The following is a 16592-nucleotide window of genomic DNA, read 5'->3' as shown; positions in this document are numbered from 1 at the left end:
GCAAGTAACTAGTGTCCTGAGGAAGAGTGTTACCAATGCTTTCTCTCCTGTCTCTGGATGCGTACGAAACCTCATCCATACAAGATTCGTTAGAACTTGTCATGTCTAACGAATCTTGTGAGGATGAGCTTCTATCGGAATCAGAAGACGAGGCTAACCCAACAGTGGTGGAAGTTCTGAATTCTGACTATGGTCCGGTTTCTACAGATAAATCTCCACCATTGTAATCGAGACAGGAGGGGATGGCATCGAAATGGAATCTGACAAGTCCTGTGTGGGTGGGTCACAATGTTGGACTGGGCTAAAAGTGTGAGCCAGGGGGAAAACATGGAACTCAGAAAGTACTTCGACAGCAGCTGCTAGTGAAGCATCTTAGGAAGAATCGTCCATACTGCAAGTGACTAGTGTCCTGAGGAAGAGTGTTTACAATGCTTTCTCTCCTGTCCCTGGATTCTTACGAAAGCTCATCCTTACAAGATTCGTTATAACTTGTCATGTCTAACGAATCTTGTGAGGATGAACTTCTATCGGAATCAGAAGACGAGGCTAACCCAACAGTGGTGGATGTTCTGAATTCTGACAATGGTCCGGTTTCTACAGATAAATCTCCACCATTGTAAAGCCGCTTCGGCGGCACTAAAGATCCTCCTGATGGCAGGGGAATTTGACGTGGTTCTTATCCATGAACCATAGGTGTGTGAAGGAATAGTTCGTTGGTTAAGAATTCCGGGATTTAAACTTCTCACGGATACGGGGAATGGGAGACACAGAGCCTGTATTATTGCAAAAAGTAGTCTAAATGTTTTTCTTCTTCCGTCGTTAAGCACTGAAGATTTAGTAGGAGCCAGCCATGAAATAAACAAGTCTCATTGGTGGTTGGCTTCCCTATATATGGCACACGATTCAGAGATGCCACCTTCAAACCTTAAGTCGCTGGTTGAAGCCCTTCTGTACGGAAGAAAAGCCTCATTGTAGGAAGTGATGCTAAAGCACTTCACCAGATATGGGGATGTTCGGATATCAACGAAAGGGTTGAGCTGCTTATTGAATATGTTATAAGTTGCCAACTGGCAATATGTAATAAAGGGGATAAACCGACATTTATTACCAGGAACAGGCAGGAGGTACTAGATATTACCTTTGTATTGGAAGATATAAGTGGAAGAATATGTGACAAGGAAGTGTTGGATGGCCGCAGCTTCTCTGATCTTCTTTATACAATATTAGTTTCAGCCTTCGGGAAAATACTGAAGAAGTAGTGCCTCGGCTAAACAGAAGAAAGGCGTATTGGGATAAATTTCGGCACAAATTCTGCACGTCTATCCTTTCTAGACCAGAAAAGAAAGTGAAAACTATGGAGAATATAGACATAGTGGTCAAGCGAATCACGAAGGCCCTAAATGATTTGATTGTGTCAGCATGCCTTAGTGCCAAGCCAAGGGGCAAACAGCGACCGCAATGGCGGACACCAGAGCTGGTTGGTCTAAGGAAGGACTGCAGAAAACTCTTCAACAGAGCAAAGGCCACAAGAGCACCACACGATTGAGACATCTATAAGGATGAGCTAAGAAAATATAAGAGCGAGCTGAGAAAGACTCAGAACAAATCCTGGGTAGAATTGTGATGCTCTTTGGAGGATTCGTCTGAGGTCTCTAAGCTAAGAAAGATTCTGTCCTCGAGATCACTACGGTGGGGTATATTCAGAAGTCAGAGAATGTATGGTAGAGATGGGTTTCCACCGGATAAATACCCAACGCTTGGGTATATATGGCAGCTGTATCCAAGTATGGTCCGATCCGTAATATATTTGACAGGAATGGGTAGCGGTCAACCAGGATACATTGCGCCAAATTTCATCGAATTCGGGTAATAAATGGATCTTTTATGGCCTCAATACCCTACATGGGGAGATCGAGTGGTCGGTTCAAGGGTAGCTATATCCAAATATAATCCGATCAGAACCGCACTTCACAGAAATGAATAGGGCTCTACCAGAACTCACTGTGCCAAATTTCATGGAAATCGGATGAAAAATTACCAATTTATTGCCTCAAGACTTTAAGTCTTGAGATCGGTCTATATAGCGGCTATATAAATCTAAAATCCGACTTTATAAGATCAGAAAGTCAGGAAATTGTTTGGAAAATGTTTTTATATCCAAGAAATCTGCAAATTTATAAATACCCAACTTTTGGGTATAAATGGGTATTTACCCAATTTACCGGGTAAATAACTTTTGGGTATTTACCCATCGCCCATCTCTATATATGGACAATGTCTAGTGAGGAAACACTAGGACTACTCGTTGATACACATTTCCTGGCAAATTCTCCAACGGACAACGTGGCGCTAGAAGAGGTTGTCACTGAGGCTATTAAGGAAATTATGTCTGAGCCGAAAATCTTTTGGGCGATAAGAAGTTTCGGCTTTTTTAAGTCGCCACTCCCTGATGATGTATCACCGGTTCCCTGGCTTAAGAAGATATCCCCTGCTAGTATCGTAATGTCATATATACCTGTGGGACGGAGGGACACGAAGGTCATTTTCATTCCGAAAGCAGGAAAACCCTACCACACAAAGGCGAAAGATTTTCGTCCTGTTAGTCGGTTATCCTTTATGATGAAGACTTTTGAGAGGTTGATAGAAACATATCCTAGGGCAAAGATACCTGGAGATCGCCTGTCGCGGCAGCAGCGTACATATAGTAAAGGCAAATCCACTGAAACAGCTCTTCACGAACTAGACGGCTATATAGATGGTTATCTCGCTGTCAAGGAATATACAACGGTAGAATTTTTTGGCATTTCTACCTTAAGAAAGTTCATAATAACTTACTTAAGAAAATATGCATTACGGCGGGCTTGGGATCTGTGGATTGAAAGAGATGGGTCAGCAGAGGAACACCTCAAGGAGGTGTGCTGTCTCCTCTACTTTGGAATATATTGGGTTGCCCAAAAAGTAATTGCGGATTTTTCATATAGTCGGCGTTGACAAATTTTTTCACAGCTTGTGACTCTGCAATTGCGTTCTTTCTTCTGTCAGTTATCAGCTGTTACTTTTAGCTTGCTTTAGAAAAAAGTGTAAAAAAAGTATATTTGATTAAAGTTCATTCTAAGTACTATTAAAAATGCATTTACTTTCTTTTAAAAAATCCGCAATTACTTTTTGGGCAACCCAATATATACCGATAGTGATCTAGGTATAAATCCGTCCAAGACAGAAGTATTTATTTTCACCAGGAGATACAAGTTGCCTACAGTGGAACTTGTCTCCTCGGGTAGACAGAATGTTCAATTTACAGAAATGAAATTTTATTAAAATTTACTTCAGCAATGAGTTTTGGCCAAAAATTTTGAATTTCTATGGAAAATTTCCCATAGAAATACATTTTTCTCACAAGTAAAAAGGCATTAAGTTCGGCCGGGCCAAACTTTGGATACCCACCACCTCGAGTATATATGTAAACCCCCTTTCTTCACAATCCGATGAAAATTGGATAACTAATGCACCCAAATTCGGCACGGACATTAAGTGGTCTTATAAATATAAGTCACTGTTGAATTTTGTATTTCAAATTTCAACAAAATCGAGTAATAAATAAAGCTTTTATGAGCTTCAGACCCTTAACCGGCATATCGGTCTATATGGCAGCTATATCTACACAGTGTTATTTTTACCATATTTGGGTCGGATGGCGGGTGGCCTAAAACTACTCACTGTTTCAAATTTCAGTGAAATTGAATAAAAAACAATGATTTTATGGGCATAAGACCCTTTATCGGGGTATCGGTCTATATGGCAGCTATATCTAAATATCGTCCGATCTGAACCATATTTAGGTTATAAGTTGATAGACCTGAAGCTACTCACTGTTTCAAATTTTAACGAAATTGGAAAATAAATAAAACTTTTATGGGCTTCAGACCCTTTATCGCGAGATCGGTCTATATGGCAGCTATATCTTAAAATAGTCCGTTTTGAACCATATTTAGGTCAGATGTCGGAAGGCCGAAAACTACTCACTGTTTAAAATTTTAGCAAAATCGGATGAAAAATGAAGTTTTAATGGGCATTACACCCTTGATCGGAAAATCGGTCTATATAGCAGCTATATCCAAATATGGTCCGATTTGGCCCGTTCAAGAACTTAACCAGCCTGCATCAAAAAGACGTATCTGTGCCAAATTTCAGCCCAATATCTCAATTTTTTAAATCCTGTAGGGTGATAACAACAGACGGACGGACAGACGTACAGATGGGTAGACGAACAGACACACGGACATTGTTAAATCGTCTTAGAATTTTACGACGATCCGAAATACATATACTTTGTAGGGTCGAAAATTTATATTTCGATGTGTTGCTAATGGAATGACTAAATGAATATACCCCCTAACCTACGGTGGTGGGTATAAAAATGCTTTAAGCACACCCATCGTGATAATGGCCTTTTGAAATTCATGATTAATTTCTTCGTGTTTATTTTGTTTTGTTTACTGCAATTATTCGATGGTGTTTTTGTCGCTGCGGTATTTAAAATTTATATCTCACACAACTTAACGTGATGTGTGAAAATAAAATTTTATTTCATTCGAATAAATATTTTTATTTACACATTCATATTGCATATTAACTATGCATTGATGACAAACAATTGAATGGGGTTTAATAATGGTCAGCGTAATAATTGGAACACATATCAGTGGTGTGAACACAGTGTAACGAAGTTAGAATTTAAGATTTGGAAAAATAGTACCTAGTAAATTCAGGTGTACTTTTGCTTCCATTTATAATTTAAAAGCTCAAAATAGTAATGTGGGCCTTGCTTTGGCTGACCCAGAAGCACAAATATATAGTCCTTGTAAGTTCTTCGTGGTCTCCTTTGACTTGGATTCATGTTTACCAATACAAACGTTTCTTTGATTTTTTTCCCAAATCTGTTAGCCTTTTTGCCCTTACATATCTTTGGAAAATTATTATAGCTCCCTCGTAGCAATTAAGTCGCGCATACAATCAAACATTTAACTGTTATTTTATATATATATTTACTTACAATGATATACGCACATTTGTTGGTGTGCAAGTGCGTGCCTTGATGAAATGAAACCAATCAAACACAGGTCATTATTAAATATTCAGTAGACATTTATTAACAAACATTTAATTCTCGTATCGTATTTTCAAAAAGGACTCTTTAAATCATACTGCGAGTGTCTGTTGTCTTCTGGATGAGTGTTGCTTTGTTTGTGTGTGTGTGTGTGTGTGTTAGTGTAAGGTGTACAAGTGAATATGGGGGCATTCGTTGATAAATCGGACAATCCATTTTTTAAGACTGCAACCTGGCTGCTTTCAATTATCTTTTCATATATCACCACCGAAACTAAAAAGCCTTCATTTAAGCAGAGAAAAAAAATTGTAAATGCAAATTTTGCCCGTGAACATTACATTTAAGATAAGCGGGGATTCCACCGTAGAACAGAGGTTAGCATGCTCGCTCAACGCCTGGGTTCAAATCCTGTTAAGAATATCAGAAAACATTTTCTGTGGTGGTTATCCCCTCCTCATGCTGGCGACATCTGTGAGGTACTAAGGCGTGAGGTGTCGCACTGTGGCGCGCTTTTCGGACTCGGCTATAAAAAGGCGGCCCCTTATTATTGAGCTTAAAATTTGAATGGGAAAGCACTCATTGACATATGAGAAGTTTGCCCCAGTTCCTTAGTGGAATGTACGTGGCCAAATTTGCATTTTGGGTATACTTCTCTCATATTAATGACTGCTGTCCGTTAAAAGTTTACTGTCGGAAAAATTTGGTTCCATGAAAAGACATCCCACAACGAAATAGCCCTTTAAAATTCGCCGCGGAAAAAATATGGTTGTGAGCACATTTCGCCACTTTGATATCCATTAGGTCCACAATGCGTTGGAAGTTCGATCACCAGCGGATTTGTGTTTATCTGGTACAGCGGATTTGTGTTTATGTGAATATTGCGAGAAGTGTATTATCTGATGTACGACAGAAGCTATACTCGGTAATAGCCAGAGAAACATACAGCAAACTCTTCTAAAATGATACAACTGTTAAAAAAAAAAAATACAAAACACTTGTTATTCCGATAACACATTGAGCAAACATCGCAACAAATAGTGCTATAGTGCCTGGAGCAAAACCGGAAAAAGAAAGTATCCTCCGCAGCAAGAATTAAATACCAGACTAATGGTTTTTAGTACAGCTAACAGTATAGATGAATATTAAAATCTGCTTACAGACAGATGTAGAGTGCTGGGGTAGACCATTATAGCCAGGATGAAAATACTTTCGAAACAAGCGCCCACGAGGCAGCAGAAAGCGTGCTAATAAGATGTATGCATTTGGTATTTGTAAAATGCCCAGTAAACCAGTGGTATTCGCGTCTTATAGATTACCATATAACTTTCTTCTTAAAAGGAATCTTGAAAATCGTTTCAGTACAAAAAAATAATAGCCCCAGACAGGAGATAGGAGAGGTCGAAAATAGTCAACATTGGTTCCCTTTTATCTTACCCTAAAAAAATATATGAGGCAAAAAGTACATTTTCCTGCAAGCTTCTTCTGCAAATGCTTACCCTTTTGAGCTGCATAGATCAAAAGTTATGGACTTGTTTCCATTTTGACGTTTGGTTGCCTCTACGACGCACTGTGGGATGAAATCGAAAAAAAAAACTAGTACCAAATCTCAGAAAGGGTATAGATATCTCTATGAAATTTTAAATGGTTATGACTGAGGCAAAAACTTAAATTATGTGCAAAATTTTAAGGCCATTAGTGGTCTGGGCGTCGTTTGGAAGGGCCTTTAGTAAGTAACCTTAGTCATTAAAAAATTTTTTTTTGGGCTGCCAAATCTTTAGCTATGGTCCTATTTAATGCTTCGTTTTTCCTGGATTTTGCTAAAAACCCCTGCAAAAAAGACTGAATACCCAAAATACCCATTTTTGTCAAGGGTCGGTTTCAAGTCGGTATTTTTTAGGCTTTGGTCAGTTCTCCCGATTTGACTTCTTGAGCATCTAGAGGGCGAAATTCTTATCCAATTTAGGTGAAATTTTACACGACTTGGTACGACTTCCAACAACTGTGCCAAGTATGGTTGAAATCAGTCCATAACCTGAAATAACTACCATATAAACCCATCTCCAGATCAGATTTCTTAAGCTTCTAGAGGGCGGCACTATTATACGATTAAGCTGAAATTTTGCACATATCGTTATGCTACGACATTCAACAGCTGTGCCAAGTAAGTCCATAACTTGATGTAGCTGCTATATAAACCGATCTCTCGATTTGTCTTCTTGAGCCTTTAGAGGGCGCTATTCTTATCCAATTTGTCCGATATTTTTCACATACCGTTTTGGAATGACTTTCAACAACTTTGGCAAGTATGGTCGAAATCAGTCCATATTGGCTCGATTTGGCTGAAATTTTACATGTAGTGTTCTGTTAAGACTTCCAACAACTGTGTCAAGTACGGTTCGAATCGGTCCATAACCTGATACTGGACCCATATAAACCGATCGGAGAAAAATTGCTGCTTCCAGGGACCCAAGAAGTCGAGTCGGGAGTCCGTCACTCCGTCAGTCTGTCGAAATCACGAAATCACGCCAAACGAATAAAACTAGAAACTTAATATTGCACAGATACTTAATATTGATATAGGTCGTTGGGAATTGCAAATGGGCCATATCGGTCCAAATTTAGATAAAGCTGCCACATAGTCCGATATCTTGATCTAAGGTCTTGGGCCCATAAAAGGCGCATTATTGTCCGATTTCGCTGAAATTTATTGCAATGAATTGCGTTAGGCCCCTCGATTTCCTTCCTGAAGATAGCCCAGATCAGTCCAGATAAAACGATCGCTCTATTTAAGGCGTTGGCCTCATAAAAAAAGCGCATTTATTATACAATTTCGCTGAAATTTGACACAGTGACTTATGTTAGGCTTTGGATATAGCTGCCAAAAAGTCCAATATTGAACCAAATTTGAACAGTGACATATATTTATTAGAGCACTTAATGTCCGAGCAGAATTTTGTCCAAATCGGAATATATTTGGATATATTTTCCTAACCTAACCTGTCAAAATAGTTTTAGATTCATATATAGCTCCCATATGAGTCCGAACGGCGTGCCGTATAGCGACACCAATTGGTCGAGAAGTTTTAACATAACAGGATTTCTCACAAATGTATCCAGCATTAGAAAGGGGATAACCACAGCTGAAAACTTTTCTGATGTCCAGTCGGGACTTGAACTTGAACTTCGGCTTCATTAGCGGGTCATGTTAACCTCTGAGCAACGGTGGCTTCTACGGATTATTTTGTTGCCCATCTGAAACCTCTGCCGAAGTCAATCAAAATCGGCTGAGAATTAGATATAGGGTCCTATTATCATAAGGTGTATAGGTTAATTTGTTGTAGGGTATTACATAGTCCTTAACGACCGATTTTTGCCTTTGTTCACTTGTTGCTCATAGAATACTATTGGAAAACTATTTTTTTGTGTTTGTTGTTATCTTTGGCTGGCGATGCTAGTCACGATGAGGTTAAACACAATAGTAGCAGCCTGCATAAGATTCCATATAAGCATCAATAGGACAATTAGCATGCAATGAAACTTCGGGCCAGTCAGACGGACGGATATGATACACTAGGCGCTGATGAGGGTCACCGGCCCAGAAACGCGTCTGCCAATGATTTTGATCAGTGTTGCCGTTAGTTAGTAGGTTCCCACCCAAAATTGGTACTTTTTAATTGTTTTGGTAGGTTGGTAGGCTGACCTAAATTTTTAGTAAGTTTTTCCAATATATAAATACAAGGTTAATTACTGTAAAAATCGACGGGAATAACTCAAAATTTTTGTCGTTTATGTGCATTCGTTAAGAGTGCAGGATAAAACTATAGATGAGCCAAATTCTATTACAAGGGGACTCACTATTTCAAATTTCGTAAAATCTGATATTGACTTTAACTGTACGAGTATTAAGGGATCTCTTTCAAATTTCGCCAATTCTGGGTAAGAAATACGGGTTATTTGCGTTTAATGCATTTATTTGGAGAATATGGATATGTGGCAGATGCATACAAATGTGGTCAAATACTCAAATGTGGTCAAATACTCAAATGTGGTCAAATTCCGTACAACCCACTGTAACGACGAAAATGGAAAACAAAAGCGCATTTCTTGGCTCAAACACCTAAATCGGGAGCTGACTTCATTCAAACTCGACTCAAAATAAAGGGTGCTATATTATGATATACATAGGTCATCATTGAACTTTAAGCTGTAGAGTGATTTCAATAAACAGACGGACGGAGATGTCTAGATCGTCTATAACAATAAAACGACGTCTAGTACTTTGAAGAGTTGGAAACGTATAATTTGATGTGTTGCAATTGGAATGGCAAAATGGCCAACTCTTCGGTGGTAGATCTAGAAACATATGGAGCATTTTTGGCTTATAGACTATTTGGTCGAATTTTATAGAATTTTTCTTATATTTTGGTAGGAAATATTTTTCCTAAGTGGCAACACTAGTTGTGATCAGTGTTGCCGTTTTTGGAAGGTTCATACCAAAATTGATTGGTTTTTATTCTCTTGGTAGGTTGGTAGACTGGCCTCAATTTTTGGTAGGTTTTTCCAACAAATAAATACCATATTAATTACAAAATTATTTCACTTCTTGTCGATTCTTGCACAGAAAAAATGACTCTGAGAAAAAAACAAGTACCGAATTTGTATATGAAACTTAAAATTCTCAGCGAATTTTAGCATTAAATTGAAGACTACAAGTGAAAGAAGGTTTGTAGAGACTTGACAGACAAAATAATTGAAATTTTGTGGATTTTCAACAAATTCTTTTGTTGAGTTAGTGGTTAAAATACGCGTAGTACCATATAGCAAGAAAGACTCCCATGTCATTTATCAAAAAGAATTTTAAAAATGTGTTTTTTTTTAAATCGTATAATGTTTATTGAGTTATTTCAACATGAATAAAGTGATGTCGGTAGGCTAGAGGATGCGTGCAAGAATACCGAACATGAAATTATGAGTTCAAATCATAGTAGGGAGAGAGTGACAGAGAAAAAACCTGCGAGCAAAGCAGTAAGCGAACGAGACAAGGAGCTCGAGCCGGACAAAGGAAATGAAAACACCATCACACCGAAGCTGTGCATCAAACACATGTGGTGGCGGTTTGACTGATTTTTTTTTCGTGCACATATTGTCATTCTTGCCTTTCAACTACAAATGTGTACTTTGGGTAGTTGAAATTCAAAATAAATTGTTGCAGGAAAATTAACAAATTTCGTCGTTGTTTTTTCGACAAAAATTGTGGTTTTTCAAAATATTTTTTATCTCTGTGTGTATTTGTTAGGAGTGTAAAATAAAACCATGGATTTTGATACAAGCCGTCTCACTGCTTGAAATTTTAGATAAAAGGGCGTAAGTTCTGATATTGACTGTAACTGGAACAAGTGTTAAGGGATCTCTTTCAAATTTCGTAAATTCTAGGTTAGAAATGTGCCATTGTGCGTTCAAAATTCACCTGTTTAATGCCTGCAATCGGAAAGTAGGGCCATATGGCAGCTGCAGACAAATATGTTCAGTTCTGGTACATACTCAGATAATGAGATGTATATGCAACTTACGGTAGTGGCAAAAATTGCTAGTATTTCATGGAACAAGACCTTAAATAGGGAGATCGGTTTATCCAAACTCAGCACAATTGTTCCTTGAAATCGGGACAAAAGTATTTACGACTCAAGATTTCTTATCGCGAGATCGATATAAATGGTGCTATATCAAGCTATAGGTCATCTTTAAACTTGAGGAAACGACGATCTAGTATTTATACTTTATATGTTTGAAACAGTGTAATTTGATGTGTTGCAAATGGAATAAAAAAATAGCCAACTCTTGGGTGGTGTGTGAAGAAACATATACCGCATTTTTGCCTTGTAGAACACTTGATAGGTTTTGTTCGGGATTGGTAGGATTTTTCTTAAATTTTGGCAGGAAATAATTTTCTTTAGGGGCAACACTGGTTCTGATATCTATGCCCGATTGTCTGAAAGCTGGCAATTCTTTTTTTCTTCTTCCTAACACACATTCTCGTGGTCATTTAAGCTCGACTAACGCAAGAAAGAAGGTCAAACTTTTAAACTAGCAGACAAGCTAGTGACGCTCTTAACCAATATCACATTACCAAGCAATCGGACAAAGCAATTATAATATTGGAAAACTTCCTAGTCGACGAGGTTCATTATAGATGTGGTGTCCAGGGATTCAAAGTGGAGGCGAAATTGCAGGTTAAGAAATATTTACACCTTTATCTTGGCGTCCGGTGTGTTAAATCTCCACAATCGATTAAAATTTTTTTTACGGATCCAAATAAACTAAGCCTAATAGGCTGCTGCAATGTTATTTACATATTCCAGCAGATCAAAAACGATTTTAATAACTGTCCGATATGACCTGGAATGCCTCAATATATGTTTGCGGGTCTGCAGTGGCCTTCTTTTCTTAATGGCGAGTTTTCATAAATAGCTTTGAACGTGGCTGTGCGCGAGTTTGTGGCTGCGTTTGTGTGTGTTTTTGTTTTCATGTGTGGTTATGAGAGAGAGAGAGAATACTAACAAAAAGTAATACGTTAATAATTGTGATTAAGTTTTTTAAGCTTTATTTTCATTTATTTGTTGTTGTTGCCTGCTCTGCCATTGTGTTGGTAAAAGATTCATTAAGTATTTGGTTTTGTGTTTTTTTTTTGCTTTGTTCAGTTTCTTTTTTTTCTTGTTTTGTGTTTTTTTTTTATTCAATTATGTGTTTTTCTCTTTGTTTTATTTTCCTGCCTTTCAATTCAATGGAACAACATAATTAAACGAATATAATTATACATGAAAATTATATGTGTGTGTGGGTGTGTGTATACATTCACCATTCACATACCCATAGCATGAATGGGAATGGTGTTTTTTGTTTGTTTGTTTGTTCTTCACGTTGTTCTGTATCATATGTGATTAATTTGTTTGGTGATGTTGGTGAATTGAAAAAAATCGGGGGTATTGTTTACAAAATGAACATTAATTACATGAGATTTTTATTTTGCTGGAGTTCTTCGTTTTTGTTTTGTTGCATAGTTGTTATTTGTATTTATTAAGTTTTTCCTTTTGGCTTATATGGTAATTATGCCTTATATACGTATGATGTATGTGTAGTTGTAACTCATTTATATTCGTATTTACTTATGTCTCTGTTTTAAAACAACAAAATGCATTGAATTTGAATGTAAACCCAGCAAACATTTAGGCAACAGTGACAAAACAGAAAACGACCAGTAAAGATGGTAGTGTAGCTTTTAAGTTTTGTTTGCACTATTTCTTTGTTGCTCACCAATAGATGGGCGAACAAATTGGGCATCCATCACCAACAGATGGGCGAAATATTGAAAAAAAATATATATATATATAAATTAATCTTAAGACCTCCACGCTTGTTCTACATAATTTAATTAATATCAACACATTAAAATTTATTTGTGCTTTATATTTAAATCCTGAAACGTTTTAACTAAAAAGGTATTATAATCCATGTAAAAATCGCTTTGTCAAAAAATTCTTCAACTTGAAAAGGATAAAAACGGAGAAAAGACTCACATGTGTAAGTAAAACATCCCGGTACATAAAACGAAGTCAAACAACTCCACACTTCACAGCCGCTATAACCACAACAAATAACAGATGTATATTTGAGTGTAATATAGGAAAAAGAGAAGTATGGTCCAAATAGGTCTATATCCTGATATAGCTCCCAAATAAACCGATCTCCCGATTTGACTTTTTGAGCCCCTGGAAGCCACGAATATTGTCCGGTTTGGAAGAAATTTTGCACATAGTGTTCTGTTACGACTCCCAACAACTATGCCAAGTACGGTCGAAATCGGTCTATAACCTGATATAGCTCCCTTATAAACTGATCTTCTGATTTGACTTCTTGAGTCTTTACAAGCCGCATTTTTTGTCCGATTTCGAATGCATTTTGCATGTGGTGACTTACAACAACTGTGCCAAGTACGGTCCAAATCATATGTCAACCTGGGCAACACTGTGCGACGGGTAGTTAGGGGAACTCACCGAAAATATAGAAGGATCTGGGTATTTAGCTTGAAGATCGGCTTACAACCTCCTCATATAGAACCGAGTTGCTGTTACAGCTGTAAGAATATGTATATATACTATGCCTGGCGAGGCTCTGCCATCGCAAAACGTGTAGCGTAATGGCTTTTCTTCTCCATTGCATTTAAAATTTTATGACAACAATAACTCGTTGCCATGGGAAATAATAATCCTTTTTTTTCTTAAAATCGATGAAAATGTTTGCTGGGTTACACAACTTGTTAAGCATTAAATATTATGTTATCTATAATAGAGTGTTTAGTGAGTAAGAGAGTGCTTTGCTGGTTTTTATGCGAATGCAAAAATGGGTAATTATTTACAAAATGTCGATGATAATTTTTTCGCGTTAATCATGTGTAAATAATAAATATTTCATATCATACAAATTATAATAAAAACAATACTAAGTACGGATAAGTATACACTTCAATTAACATGGTACTTGGAATAAGCCCCACCATTGCTTTAAGCCTTTTTCAGTTGTTTTTTTTTTTTTTTTTTGCTATGCTTTTTTTAAGGTTTTGTTGCACTGGCGGGTCGGCCTAGTCAGAGTCAATGTGGTTGTGTAAACAAACAATCCTTAACTACTTACTCTATTAAGGACTAGTATTTATCTAAATAAGCATGTTTCATAAATAATGATTATAAGTAGGTAGGTTTATTTGTGTGTAGGTTTATTTTTTCTTTTTTTTTCTTCTTTGGAAGGAGGGAATTCAAATATTTGTTTCGTTTTATGTTTAATTTATGATAAAAATTGTATTTTTTTTTGCTAGCCCATAATTTTTCTATTTTTTTCCTTGCTATGCATTCATTTTGCTTACAAAATATTTCCATACTATTTTAAAATCTAATTAGGCTGATGGTATTTATCAATTTCTTTTTTTTTTTTTTTGTTCATTTATTTATATGTATTTTAATGTTTGTGTAAAATTATCTTAATGTTATGCATAAATTTATTTTACAATAGTTCAATTAGTTTTACTGTTTTAACACTGTTGTGTTGCTTTAGCTCTATTGAATAAACTATCTTCTGCCATATACCATGGTGTGTATTATTAAGATGCAAGTAAGCAAAAAACAACTGGAGATTGACATTTTAGCTTGGGGTATTGCACTCGAACTAGGCCCAAAATAAGCGTCCAGAAATCCCTGAAGACCTCCACCAGACGATGTAACTGAAAGAAGAGAAAAAAAGGAAAAATAATTAATTTATTAAAAAACATTATTTTGTTTAAAAGATTAATAGATTGTGCATTGAGAAACTGCAATCAAAAGTATATAGGCTACACTAAAAACGACTTTAGTCAACGATGTTTATACTCTCAATCATCGGAGGCCACCGTAGCGCAGAGGTTAGCATGTCCGCCTATGACGCTGAACGCCTGGGTTCGAATCCTGGCGAGACCATCAGAAAAAAATTTCAACGCTGGTTTTCCCCTACTAATGATGGCAACATTTGTGAGGTACTATGCTATATAAAACTTCTGTCCAAAGAGGTGTCGCACTGCGGCTCGCCGTTTAGACTCGGCTATAAAAATGAGGCCCCTTATCATTGAGCTTAAACTTGAATCGGACTGCACTCATTGATATGTGAGAAGTTTGCTCCTGTTCCTTGGTGGAATGTTCAAGGGCAAAATTTGCAAATTTTCTATTTGCAATATATTTTGGGTTAAAGGGTGATCGATATTTATGGGGGCAATTCCAAAATTGGTTCGACCAACCACACTCGGCATGGACATCTAACACAGCTCACTATGTTAAATTTTCGGGGAAATCGGGCATTAAATTCGGCTTTTATGGGCCTGAGACCTGAGACCTTAAATCGAGAGATCGAGTATATAGGGGCTACATTAAGACAAATACCGATTTGGACCATATTCGGCACGGATATCGGGAATCCTAACTCAAATTATTGTCTAAATTTCAGCCTCATCAGGTAATAAATTCAGGTTTTATTGGCCTAAAACCTTAAATCAGAAGATCGGTATATGTGGGAGATATAGTCCGATTTGGATTCGGCACAGATGTCGCGGATCTTAACACATCATTGTGCCAAATTCCAACCAAATCGTGTAATAAAAAAAGCTTTTACGAGCTTTAGGCCCTAAATAGAGAGATCAGCCTATATGGAGGCTATTACAGGATATAGTCCGATGTAGCCATAGTCGTAATTAACCTGTCTATTGATATAAAAATAATCTGTGCAAAGTTTCAGCTGAATATCTTAATCAATAAGGATTTAGCTTGCTCTCAGTAGACCTTCGGACGGACATGGGTAGATCGTCTTAGATAGTTACAACGACCACGAATATTCATTAGACTGTCGCAAGTATTTTGCTTAAAATACGCAATATTTTGGCGATCGGTTAAGGATAATTCGTTGACATGATATCCAAATTTGACGCAGTGATTTCTAGGGAGTCCAGTTGAGTATTTTCGTTCCTACCTTAAAATTGGCAAATAAAGGAAACCTTGATGTGGCATTTATTATAAACACACATATTGTATCCTACACCACTTCTCTGGCTGCTATAGTGGATATATAATAAAAAGCCATATCCTTCTGTCACGTATCCTTTCCATAACGTTTGTCGTAGTTTTATACCCACCACCGAAGGATGGGGTATATTCATTTTGTCATTCCGTTTGCAACACATCGAAATATCCATTGCCGTCCCTATAAAGTATATAAATTCTAAATCAGCGTTAAAATCTAAGACGATCTAGCCATGTCCGCCCGTCGGTCTGTTGAAATCACGCTACAGTCTTTAAAAAAAGAGATATTGAGCTAAAACTTTGCACAGATTCTTTTTTTTTGTCCATAAGCAGGGTAAGTTCGAAGATGGGCTATATGGGACTATATTTTGATATAGCCCCCATATAGATCGATCCGCCGATTTAGGGTCTTGGGCCCATAAAAGCCACATATATTATCCGATTTTGCTGAAATTTTCAGTTTGGCCCCGATCGGTCTAGATTTGGATATAGATGCCACATAGACCAATTTCTCGATTTAAGGCTTTATTATCCAATTTTGCTGAAATTTGGGACAGTGAGTTGTGTTAGGCCAGTCGACATCCTTCTTCAATTTGGCCCCGATCGGTCCAGACTTGGATGTAGCTGCATATAAACTTAAAAGGCACATTTATAATCCGATCTCGCCGAAATTTGGGACAGTGTGTTGTGTTAGGCCCCTCGACATCTTTCTGCAATATGCCTCAGATCGGTCCAGATTTCGATATAGCTGCCATATAGACCTATCCGCTGATTGAGGGTCTTAGGCCCATGAAAGCCACATTTATTATCCGATGTCGCCAAAATTTGGGACAGTGAGTTTTGTTAGGCCCTTCAACACTGTTCTTCAATTTGGCTCAAATCGGTCCAGATTTGTA

General features: G+C 37.3%; 1 protein-coding gene across 5 annotated transcripts in view; it reads right to left on the bottom strand.

The window, feature by feature from the left end:
* Positions 1 to 12833: 12833 nt before the first annotated feature.
* The window catches only part of LOC106080795 (uncharacterized), an 857102-nt gene continuing 853343 nt past the window's right edge, over positions 12834 to 16592 (bottom strand). For all 5 annotated transcript variants that reach the window (XM_059361859.1, XM_059361858.1, XM_059361860.1 and 2 more), the window contains one exon: positions 12834 to 14375. In XM_059361859.1, the coding sequence (XP_059217842.1) occupies positions 14224 to 14375 (152 nt within the window). In that variant the 3' untranslated portion in view covers positions 12834 to 14223. The remainder of the gene's footprint in view (positions 14376 to 16592) is intronic.

This window comes from Stomoxys calcitrans, chromosome 2 (genome assembly GCF_963082655.1).
Source record: "Stomoxys calcitrans chromosome 2, idStoCalc2.1, whole genome shotgun sequence".
NCBI classification, from domain to species: Eukaryota; Metazoa; Arthropoda; class Insecta; order Diptera; family Muscidae; genus Stomoxys; species Stomoxys calcitrans.
Note: the sequence above shows the minus strand (reverse complement) of the source record. Positions and strands in the feature narration are given on the sequence as shown.